The 11,240-nt window shown below is 45.6% G+C and overlaps 2 protein-coding genes across 5 annotated transcripts; both read left to right on the top strand.

Moving 5' to 3' along the window:
* The first annotated feature begins 200 nt into the window (after positions 1-200).
* LOC6611103 (acyl-CoA-binding protein homolog) lies at positions 201-1,823 on the top strand. Of its 2 annotated transcripts, none has more exons than XM_002035624.2 (3): positions 201-285; positions 1,017-1,045; positions 1,473-1,823. In XM_002035624.2, exons 2-3 carry the CDS (start codon positions 1,034-1,036, stop codon positions 1,719-1,721), a joined length of 261 nt encoding a protein of 86 aa, XP_002035660.1. In that variant the 5' UTR covers positions 201-285; positions 1,017-1,033; the 3' UTR covers positions 1,722-1,823. The 2 variants fall into 2 exon arrangements, with proteins under 2 accessions (XP_002035660.1, XP_032574910.1); XM_032719019.1 differs by lacking the exon at positions 201-285 and adding an exon at positions 824-841.
* A 1,035-nt stretch (positions 1,824-2,858) lies between these two features.
* LOC6611104 (protein melted) lies at positions 2,859-11,169 on the top strand. Of its 3 annotated transcripts, none has more exons than XM_032717555.1 (10): positions 2,859-3,569; positions 7,404-7,558; positions 7,617-7,868; positions 7,939-8,740; positions 8,797-9,545; positions 9,604-9,841; positions 9,966-10,117; positions 10,183-10,311; positions 10,367-10,648; positions 10,708-11,169. In XM_032717555.1, the coding sequence occupies exons 2-10, from the start codon at positions 7,454-7,456 to the stop codon at positions 10,963-10,965; spliced, it is 2,967 nt and encodes a 988-aa protein (XP_032573446.1). In that variant the 5' UTR covers positions 2,859-3,569; positions 7,404-7,453; the 3' UTR covers positions 10,966-11,169. The 3 variants fall into 3 exon arrangements, with proteins under 3 accessions (XP_032573446.1, XP_032573445.1, XP_032573444.1); XM_032717554.1 differs by having other exon boundaries at positions 8,803-9,545; positions 9,948-10,117; XM_032717553.1 differs by having other exon boundaries at positions 2,860-3,569; positions 9,948-10,117.
* Positions 11,170-11,240: the final 71 nt, after the last annotated feature.

Raw genomic sequence — 11,240 nt, forward strand, 5'->3', positions numbered from 1 at the left:
ATTACGTGTCTTGATAGTGGTTTGGTGGGGTGAATTATCAGGGAATCGAAATCGGAGCTGTTATCAGTAGGCCTGCATTATCACCAACGCGATTGCCTAGCCCCACTTCAGCGAAAGCTTCCCGATCCACTGAGAATCGGAGTGGAGCTTAACCGCTCATGTTGCTCACTGGGGAGAAGCTTTCTCGTTGCGGGCGATCGTGCGATATGGAATGACTTAAATTGAAAGTCACCGCCGGATTGGAATTCAGACACTGTTTAGTTCTGTGGCAGCCAACACACAACAGTAAGTGTTTAGTTTAAATTCAATTACCCAGCGGCTAATGGCTGGTAATTTCGTTGCTGGTGACACATAAAGTGGATATTTCATTTCGAGCGAGCTTATACACCTGCAGAACTCAATTATGGAAATTCGCCAGGCAACAGGCACTGATGAAAATATAGTACAAAAGAATCGCTTTTGAAACGCATATTCTGGAACATGCTAAACGAAACTTGTCACCTTGACTTTTTGCAATTTCTAACGCCCATAAACTAAATGAGTGCCTTTTAAATGATTACTTATTTTAGAACTGCACGTGGCCATAACTTAGCATGACCATATGTGCCAGTTATTTTGCTCAGTGCTCGACACGTACAAAGCCCACGTCCGTATCCAAATTGGTCGAAATTCGCCGGCCAAAAGCGGACGCTAACGGTTGCCCGCTCGCTCCCTTTCAAAAATCTCGCAGCCGAGACAAATATTTGCGTCTGCTGTTTCCGCAGCATAATTTACCAGTTCTACTCGAATTATGTATTTCAGCCGGGAGAAAGTCGAACAAACATCCATTAGCAAACATTCGGTGGGTCTTCAAGATCGCCCCACGGGGCCAAAGGTCGTTTCCAGCTGGCTCTGTTTGGCACACGCCAGCCTCCTCACTCGGAAATGGTTTTACTTATTATGCTAATAAACAACAAGCTGACCACTTCATAAACATGACTAATTAAATATTTTTTTTACAATTCCACTACTTGCAGATAAAATCTAACCCAGAATGGTTTCCGAGGTAAGACTTTTCCCAAAAAGACTTTTCCAAAAGATTATGCACTGATAGCAACAGTATACCAAAATTTAGGGCGTGATAGCCTTGCTGCTAATCACCTGTTCGATTTCTGTACACTGAGCGAAATCTATTTATAAGCGATTTACGTTTCATTCTTAAAACTAAGTTATCGGTGGTATGAGATAAGATTGTGTTTCCGTTGAAGCAAGGACAGCTGTTTAAATACGATTTTGTTTTGATGTAATAACAGTTTTCGGTTGAAATCGATAATTATAATTTTTTGTAGTTTCAAAACAACTATTTTTCTTAGTTTTAATGGCAGCTTGTTAGTAGGTAATATTCCAAACCTTTTTTATATCACCAATTTCAATGGATTTTACGATCCCGCACGCTAGACTTTCCACTAATAAATCATCCCATCTATCTTTAGCAATTCAACGCCGCCGCCGAGAAGGTGAAGAGCCTGACCAAGCGTCCCAGTGATGACGAGTTCCTGGAGCTGTACGCCCTGTTCAAGCAGGCCAGCGTGGGTGACAACGACACCGCCAAGCCGGGTCTCCTCGACCTGAAGGGCAAGGCCAAGTGGGAGGCCTGGAACAAGCAGAAGGGCAAGAGCAGCGATGCCGCCCAGCAGGAGTACATCACCTTCGTGGAGGGTCTGGTGGCCAAGTACGCCTAGAAACCCAATCCCAGCAATTAGCGATCTTAAACCAGCTAGAGACTATAGTAATGTTACCTTTAATGCGGAATAAACTTCGTATGTTAATTTTGTACTAAAAGATATTGACCCGGTGACTCAAGAGGTGCATTCGCCTGGCCTGGGGCTATTTAACTAGCAAATAGAGGAAGTGGCTGGCTGCACCGCTTTGCAGTACTTTGAACCGCCAGTGGCGCTTGTTAGCGGTGCATCGTTAATGGATCTTCGAGTGTGTTTGTTCAAACCGCGCTCCGAACGGGGTTCAAAGTCGAAGGAAGATTTCCTAAAACTTCGACCTTGAGCCATCCATCCATCCTGTTTGACGTAGTTTAACTTAACGAAAAGCTTTAGATAATTAGCCACGATTTTTCACGAATTAAGTGGCATTTGTTTAAATGCAATCGCAACATCATCTGCCGGTAGCAACATGTTGCTAGCCAGTTGCTAAGCCGCGCGCAACAGGTGAATCAGCAACATCGCAACGGCGAAGAAAAGGAAGCAGACACAAGAAGCAGCCTCTACATCTACATTTACATCTACATCTACCGCACCGCAATAACAATAACATTGTTTTTTGTTTATGAATGAAAAGCGCAAAGGCAAAACGGCGATAAACTGGTGTGCGGCTAAGAAGACCAGCAAACTGGGGTAACAAAGAGGAGTCGACTAGGATACACCCTGGAAATGGGTATTCATCGGATTTTCACCAGATTTGAAGGCCATTAAATTAAAATTTCAATTAAAAAAATTATCAGAGTTCTTAAATTAATGTTTTCTTTTTTTTACGGTGTCAAACCTTCTATGATTTTCAATCACTTTATATGTGTGATTGCTGTTTTGCAACCGGAAGTGGCTTGGCTTATTTCAATGAACACTTTTAGGCGCTCAATAAAAATTCCGAACTCTACAAGTTTTCGATATAGAATGTTAAGTCAAAAAATCACAGTTGCCTTGAAAACCGATACACCTGTTCTGCGAAACGGTAGCAAAGGTGCTGAGAGAGCAAAGAGAGTGATAGAGAGAGCCAAGAGAGATAGCGATCGTGCAAAACAAACAGGCAACAACAACAGGCACACCGACCACCACAACCAGTCTGGGCCATTCCGAAAAATAACTCAGTTCAGTCTTCATTCGGGCCCAAACGCGTTCGCTTGGCCAGCGGGCTCGTATCCGTCGCTTTCTTCGCCTATCGGTGTGTGCGTGCGCCTGCCTACGTGTGTGCCTGTGCCTGTGCATGCGAGTGTGTGTGTTAACAAAATGTGATTAGCAAAAATACAAAGAAATCAGGCAGAGTGGAACAAGGCATTGTGGCTGAAACAACAGTCAGCGGCAGTAACAGTCGTCACTAAAAAACAACAAAATATATATGTATTAATAATAGTACATACAAAACATATCTTTTGAGATATACACGAAATGCGAAAATTTGCATAAAAAGCAATGCGCTGGCGCGGCAACAAAGCGCGGCCGTAAAAAAATAAGTAACGCCAACGACAATTCTGAATTTTGTGCTTTATCGGCAGCAGCAGCAACAATTAAATTAATATTGAACTACACCCAATGTTAACAAAAGTAGCAGCCATAAAAAAAAACAACACCACAGCCGCAACAACCTAAGCGGCAACAGCAACAACCACAAACGTTGTCTACCTTTTTTACCTTTTCCAGTCTGTTTTTTTTTTTTTTTTGGATTTCTGTTGCTGCTGCAAGAGCGATGTATTGAGAGAGCGGCTTAGCTCCGAATCGGAAACGGACTCCGAATTCGAGGCCCACACTTCGAAGTGATACTGATATGACCAGCTGTCTGCCAGCAGCCGCAGATGCAATCCGGTAAGTTTCGCCCATTCACCGTTGCCGCATTCAAATTCGCAGAGCGAAAGATACAACTTAAAATTGCCTCGATTGGATTGCGAGTTAAAACTTCGTTCGTTAGCCAGTTACATTAAATGGGGTTTAGTGCTCTTTAAATATAATCAAACCGATAATATAAAACTCGACAAATTAAATTGTGATCGGTTTTTTAAGTGTGTAACATTTATCTTATCGTGAATGACTATAGTTTGACCTTACAAAGTAAATAATGAAGTATATTTGCTATGCTTTTGGAAAGTAAATTAGAAACTAAATTCTAAACTTAGGCTTTATATTAGACTTTTCAGAAAGAAGAATATTCAAACCCATAACTTTATACACTTCAGAAGAGAGTTTTTACTTTTAAAGATTTTCAAGATAAACGATTTTATACCGCAATTTCAACAGATTTTTCAATAAAAAGTTGTCCAGGTAGCCAGAAATCCAGAAAATCTCCGATCGCAGGCTCCGCCAATCCCATTAAAATGTGCCAAAATGTGAGCGTTAGTATATGTGGCGATATTTGTATATATTCCCGTGTGCGCGCTTCTTGTTGTTGGGCTAATTCGCGGCAATTTCTTCGTTCGCGGCCTTTTCATTAATAAGTTTCACGCGCCGCTCATTTTTCAACATACTCGCACTCCTGTCCCCGGAATCACCTCGTCTGCGGATCGGATTACCGTGTTGATGTTGTCTTTACTTTTCGCAGTCCCCATACTTGGCAAGGGGAGAAGGTAGAGGGGAAGGGGAAGCGCTACGAATAAATTATAATTTTTTGCTAATTCGTACATGTAGGTAGTTTTCGACTTTCGGTGGGGTAGATAACATAATTTACCTGGTGATGCAATACACTTAAATATGAATTGGCTAAGAACGGAAATGTTTGATTTTAAATGCATACTGATTTTGAATAAATGTAAATGTCGTCTCTAGATTTTAGTTATTTAACCCATGGATTGATCAAAACAGCTGACTTGGCAATTCAGATTTGCTTATGCTTGCTACCAGATTATACTCCTTGTGAAATTGATATTAAATCATGCATTTGAAAAGATACATACTTCGCTCATGGTTGAGATAATTCCCACACAAGAGCCTTACTACTACTTAACCTTATCCAATAGCTATTGATGACATTTGCAACCCAGATTTCAAATTGACTAGATAAATATTTTTCCAATCGGTGGCATCCCAGTCACCCAAACCCAAACCCAACCCACCACCAGGTAGTCAGAAACCAAAACAGACGCAAAAACGGATTGAGCGATCGAAGTTAGAGGAAAACGAGTTTTCCAGCGACAGCGACTAATACTAGTTATGTATGTTTTGCGACTATCCGCCGCCAAAAACTCCTTTTTCCCCCGAGGCGCCTTTGCAGACTTTGAACCGACGTGTAATTGCAGTCGCAAGTTGCAAGTTGCAGGTTGCAGGTTGCAAGTTGCCAGTGGCCAGTGGCCAGCGACTAGTGGCTGGCAGCCGAGACACTTGACGCTCCTCGGGCCGCATTGGATTGTCCAGGTATGACAATGGAATGCACAAACAAGAACCAAACACTTGCCAAGCACGCAATGCGACTCGGTTTCGGAAAAGCTCGGAATGCTCGCTGGATCAGAATACGTATACGTCCAGTGTGACGGTTATGTGAGCCGGCTGCCCGATTCGCGGAAACTCCCAACAAGGAGATCCACGAAGGCCGTGCCACTTGGTCGGCTAGTCCAGCCCTGGCCAACAGGTAGGGTTACTCATAGCGAGGCATCTCTGCATCTGTGTCGCCATCTGGGAATTGAGTCATTCGCACGCTCTTCGAAAAGCGCAGACAAACTTCTGTAAGTCGAACTGCGATCTTGTCACGTTCGAAGATCTACAAATTTCGTGCATATCTTTTTCACTCCGAATATTCACGAACTTTGCGTCATCGAGTATATTCAAATATCACCTGTGCCTAGAAGTCTAATTGTGGTTTTAAGAAAATCTTCAAAAATACTGATGCAAAATACATTTCATCACCTAAAATGGATTGTGGTTTTGAAACGGTTTTGAAACGCTTGAAGCTTGAGTAATCACAATAATTGACCCAAATTGTTGTCCAAGCAGTTCGAGTGTAATCGAAAGGCTTAGTGAACTAAGATATTTAGTGGCTGGCTTTACTCCGTTCCTGAACTCTGCCATTTTGTGGAGCAATGCAAATAGAATCTAAGCGAAGAGTTATGGGGCCCCGAATTTTGGCACAGCCTTTGTTTCCACTCTGTCTCCGAAATCTGGAGACCCTGCCCCTACTCTGCACCGCCCCCCCTTCCCCCCTGCGATCTTGGGCCCGGGGCTTCGTGTGTATTAACCTGCCGCACCGGTTTCGGTTTATGTTTTAGCCAACGCCATCATCCATTACTTATACCCGAGCTCGAACCCCTTTTTTCATACATATGTGTGTTTCTATTTCTCTTTTAATTTTCTCTCGAGTTGCTGCTGCTGCTGCGACTTGTTGCTGCTTCTTTATTTATTTTTTAACCAGTTTTTCTGTTTGTTGTTGGTGCTGCAACCTGAGCGCGAATGAGCCATAAATAACAACAACCACAGCAGCCCAGTCGCTGTCTTCTGTCCCGATTTCCAGGAAGCAAATGTCTGTCCGTCCGTCCGCTTGTCTGCTTGTCCGCCCGTCGAGAGGCCCGAACCCAAACCAAAAGCAACCCGTCCCGTCTGCAATTCGCGTGCAGAGCCGCTTTGCCCGCCTGACTGGCCTCTATGGATTATGCAACTCTTGATTTTGGTTTTTGGTTTTCGGTTTTCAGTTTTTATTTGAAAATTTAATAATCCAGGCGCGTTGGCGTTAGCGTCTGCTTCCTTGATGGCGCGACAGCCGCGCGAAATGACTTTTCTGCCAGCTCTTTTCATTTCATGTTTTTTTAGCGCCCACGGATTTGGCCAGCCAGCAAATTCCCGGCTGATCCGCTAAGTCGCGTCTAATCCCTTGCCGGAATTTTGCTCATCTAATCAAAAGACCTGCATTCCACGAAGGTCCAAAGAACTCGACGGCAAGTTGGCCAAGAATTTACCGGTGCTATCATCGGAACAAACAAGCGGCCAACTGCAAGTGGGCAAACACAAATAGCGTTTGCGGGAAACCCCACGGAAAACAGAACCGAATCATTTTCGCAGAATTTCTGGCCGGCCATACGGTGCAGATTCTTGGGTAAACAAACTAGCTGGTGCAATTAATGTGGGCCAATCATGGACTCAATGCGAATTATTTGAAGGTTTCATAAAGATAATTGACCCAAATTTTTTGGCCATAAAGATAGTTAGTACATTTCGCTTGGATTTCCGATATCACAAGTTCTCTGGCTGGGCTAAAATGAAATATACATTCCTTCACAAGCTGAGCAAGGGCATCTTGTCTGAGAGTATCTTAGATAAACATCGAGGCAGTGCAACAAGTATTTGGTGTCCGCGGAATATCTATATTTATACAACTACAACTACTTATATATGCACTTTCGGGACAATCGAGAATAGAATTGCTCTGGAGCAACAAGTAAATATTTTGGCGAAACCTCTATACAAATGCCCGGCGATAAGATAAAAAGTGGCTGCCAGTGGCGCCTGAACTTTGGCAATGGGCCAATTCCAAACATGGCAGTGAAAAAATGCACTGACTAAAATAAACAAATACACCCGACTAATTCTCATTGGATATAGTCAATTTCAAAGGAGTGTGATTTCTTTTGCAATACTTAAATATTAAGCAGAATTAAGAAGAATATATATATTGGAGGGAATTTTTACCAAGATCCTTTTTAATTCCATATTTTTTTTTAGTTGCTGCAGATGAGGAATTTTGACAAATACTAATTGGGGAATTCTCCACGATGCACGAACTTTTCAACAAAGTGCTCGCCAAACGCGATCTCTCAAGAGCCGGAGATCTCTTTTCCGTGCCGGATGCAGATATAGTCGACGACATCACGGAGGTGGTAGGTTATCCTCAGCATTGTTCTCAAATCGAAAATAATTGTATGAAATCCCCTAAAGCTTTCCGAGATCAGTCCGATCATCTCGCACGCGGACTATGTGAAGAACAACAATGACCAGAGTGTGGTGGAGATCTGTGTGACACGGGTGCTATCCTGTATCCGGGAAACGAAAACTGCAGAGCGATACTGTGCTGCTCTGGTGCATCTTCTGAGGACCTGTCTGCTGTGGAACCTCCAACCCTCGGGAACCACAAAGGAAGAGCCACCCCATGCCAAGATCGCTGCCGATATCATCTCTAGCATTTTCCTGGTAAGACAAGGATCTTTCTTAAAATTAGTAGATAACATTTAATAACTATTTTCTGTTTTATTTTAATTAGAACTATGACAAAAAAGAACTGATGAAAATAGCCCTTCCCGTCGCCGTGCAGTTCCTTCCAAAGGGAAACCGTGAGCTTTCGCGAAACTTGGCCAGTTACCTGTCACTGGCGGCCATCGATCACGCCTGCTTGCTGAGCCCTCATACGGAGTCCGTGATGGAGTCCATCCTGTCCGGAAACTATGGTCTACTCCGAGTGCTTTCGCAGGTGTATGAGGTGGCTCCGGAGGCGGTGACGCCACATGCCCCACTTCTCATGCCCCTTCTGCCACAGTGTGATCCGCAGGAGAGAATGGCGGTGTTTCAGCTGTATCTGCTGATCGTTCAGAAGTCACCAGAGGTTCTAGAATCCTGCGTTCCGCAACTCTGTGGCTCCCTGCTCGATAGCGACACTTCCAGCATAACCATGCAGATTCTGCTGAAGCTTTCCCAGCACTCGCCCAGCCTTCTTGTCGACCATTTCGAGCAATTGCGCCTGGCAGCTAAAACCAATCCTGGTACGATTCCGCTTTGTGCCCAGATTATGACTACCGCTGGTATCGGAAGTAAGGAGACGGCCCAGCAGGCTCTGGACTTTGTGCTGGAGCACCTGCCCACGCAGGCACTCCTGCAACAGGAGGCCACTCGTCTCTGTTCCGCCTATCCGGTTTTGTTCACCGACAAGGTCCTGGCCTGCGTGCGGCAGAAGAACGCAGCTCTCAGCTCGCAACAGGATGTGGGGAATGGTTTGGGGAACAAAACCTCCGGTGGTGTCACCATTGTCAGCTTGAACAGCTCCAGTCCCAGTCCGCCGCTTAAGCCAGGTGAGATCAATTATGTGAAGCTTAAATATAATATATACTAAACCAAAACCTTAAAGTTCCAGTTGGAGCACCAGCTTTTAACAGCACAATCGTCCAGCCGACCAGCGTAGCCAGTGCCACGCCCACACCACCTCCCGCCTCCGCCTCGGCGCCCATTGCCAGCTCCACGCCCGTATCGGCTGCCACGCCCACTCCCCAGCATTCGGGATACACGCGGCGGGTGAAGCTGGGCGATTCCCGGAGCACAGGTCGTCTGCATCCCGCCAGCAATACGCACCGGAGTGTGACCCGGTTAAATGTGGCCAGCGGATCCGTGGGAGGACTTCACAAGAGCATGACTCGGCTGAGTAACTCGCAGATTAACCAGCAACCTGGAGGCAGCTCCAATGGCAATGTGGTGGTGCAATCGGGGGCTACTCCGAAGACCCCAACTGGCCTAAATATTCCGCCTGTGACACCAGTGCCGCCCTTAAGCAACAACGTGGTCATAACTGGACACAATCGACATGGCATACCTGTAACCTCCGGAGGAGTGACTGTGACCACGTCGCCCTCGAAGGTGCGACCACACTCCCAAGGACCCTCAACGCTGCTCAACTCGAGCACGGTGCTGATGAAGTACAGCACGGATGCACTGAACCAATCGGTTGGCTCGATCTCCATACCACAGTCGGCCGCGGTGGCCACTTTGCCATCGACACAGACACAGAATGCGGTATCCGTCCATCATGCCTCGCCGGCGCTGCCCCAGTCCGCCAGCAATGGCCACGCCAAGTCAGTGATGAAACTGCCAGTCAACGGAAATGTAAGATACATCAAAAGGATAAAGAAGAATATTAACTGATTTTGATTCTATTTTCCAGAGCGAGGTAATCGTTTCGGGACCCACCACCAATGTTGCGCCTCGACGCAGCGATAATACCAGCAGGACCCTACTGAACGCCAACAGTGTCATGGACCAGCGGATGAGCACCTTTGAGCCATACCAGATTATGCGTGATCCTGTCCAGCAATTTTGCGAGAAGAACTTCAATTCGATCAAGTCCTACATGGATGAGGTATCGCAGCATTTGCCACCGCCCACACGTTGCAGCATTGAGGGTAAGTCCTTGAAGCCGCAATCCTTTCCCTCAATCTCTAACTCCTTCCCCGCACATCCCGCACATAAACACACATCCCCACATACACACACAAACACATCACACAGTTTCCAATGAATTTGCAGAGCGTCGTACCAAAAAGGTGGCCAAACTGCACTTCGCCTGCCAGATTCGTGGTCCCCACTGCCTGTACTCCAAAACTTGCTTCACGATGCGAACTCGGAACCCCAAGACCTGGATACATATGATGTTCCTGGACTTTCAAGTGCGGCATTTTGTGAGTGCTCCCAACTTTTCACCGTAATGAAGTCCTTTTAACTTTGTAAGATTTTAAAATTTTAGGTGAAGGAGAAGTGCGTGCTGAGCACGCGTGAGTCCGGCATTAGCAATCTCAAGAATATTTGGCAGATACTCAAGTGTGAGAACCGCAGTTTCACCGAGCTGGTTACCAGCCAGTTTCCTCAGGTCAAGGTGGGTCAACACCTCTTCAAAGCTATAGTATCTCTAATACAATAACATTTTACAGGACCGCGAGATCCTGGTGAACGAGCTGCGTCACTCGGGCTTTCTGGATGTATTCGAGGTCTCCAAGACAGACAAGTCCAACCCGAACTGCAACGAGTTGGAGTACCAGTGGGGCTGCTTCCTCTGCAATCATCCGGACAAGGCGGTGGGCTTCCTCAATGGCAGCAATCAGCCCATGATCGAGGGTCAGCTGAAGGAGAAGAAGGGCAAGTGGCGACTGTTCAGGCGCTGGCGAACGCGCTACTTTACTTTGTCCGGAGCGCACTTGTCCTGCAAAGGATCTGTGAGTATATCGATTGACATACTTAATCTTATATCTTACTAAATCTTAAATTATTTTAGAGCGGAGGTGAGAGCATCGATGTGAATCAGATACGTTCGGTGAAGGTATCTCGTGGTGCCCGCAACATTCCCAAGGCCTTCGAGATCTTCACCGCCGACCAGACATTAATACTCAAGCCCAAGGACGGCAAGAATGCCGAGGAGTGGGTGCAGTGCCTCAGCATCGTGGTGGCCCACTCGCAGGCCCGAGATAATCCCACGGCCAAGACGAACAGCTTGCCTGCCCGCAGCATGGGCAGCAGCAAGCCCTCCTTCTAGGATTCTAGGATGCGATGGCATCCAAAAACCCCATGTGAGATTATTTGTAAATGTAAAGACAGAGCAACGGCAACACACAAAAGACAAACAGACAAAGGATCGGCGAGCACAGGACTCTGCCGACTATATACACACCATATATATACAATATATCATTATATATATATATATTATATATACGTTGGGCCTATGTCCTTAGACTTATCTAGCGTGTACTTACCATTTCAAGGGATTTCAAAAATTTTGCGAAATTGTTTTTATCATTTATAGTTGAT

This window comes from Drosophila sechellia, chromosome 3L (assembly GCF_004382195.2).
Source record: "Drosophila sechellia strain sech25 chromosome 3L, ASM438219v1, whole genome shotgun sequence".
NCBI lineage: Eukaryota > Metazoa > Arthropoda > Insecta > Diptera > Drosophilidae > Drosophila > Drosophila sechellia.

Excerpts from the sequence above, each read along its gene's own strand:
- LOC6611104 (XM_032717553.1), top strand. The coding sequence starts at position 7,454 with ATGCACGAACTTTTCAACAAAGTGCTCGCCAAACGCGATCTCTCAAGA. Across the intron at positions 7,869-7,938 it reads TCATCTCTAGCATTTTCCTG|AACTATGACAAAAAAGAACT; the intron begins GTAAGACAAGGA and ends TATTTTAATTAG. Across the intron at positions 10,312-10,366 it reads GCCAGTTTCCTCAGGTCAAG|GACCGCGAGATCCTGGTGAA; the intron begins GTGGGTCAACAC and ends AACATTTTACAG.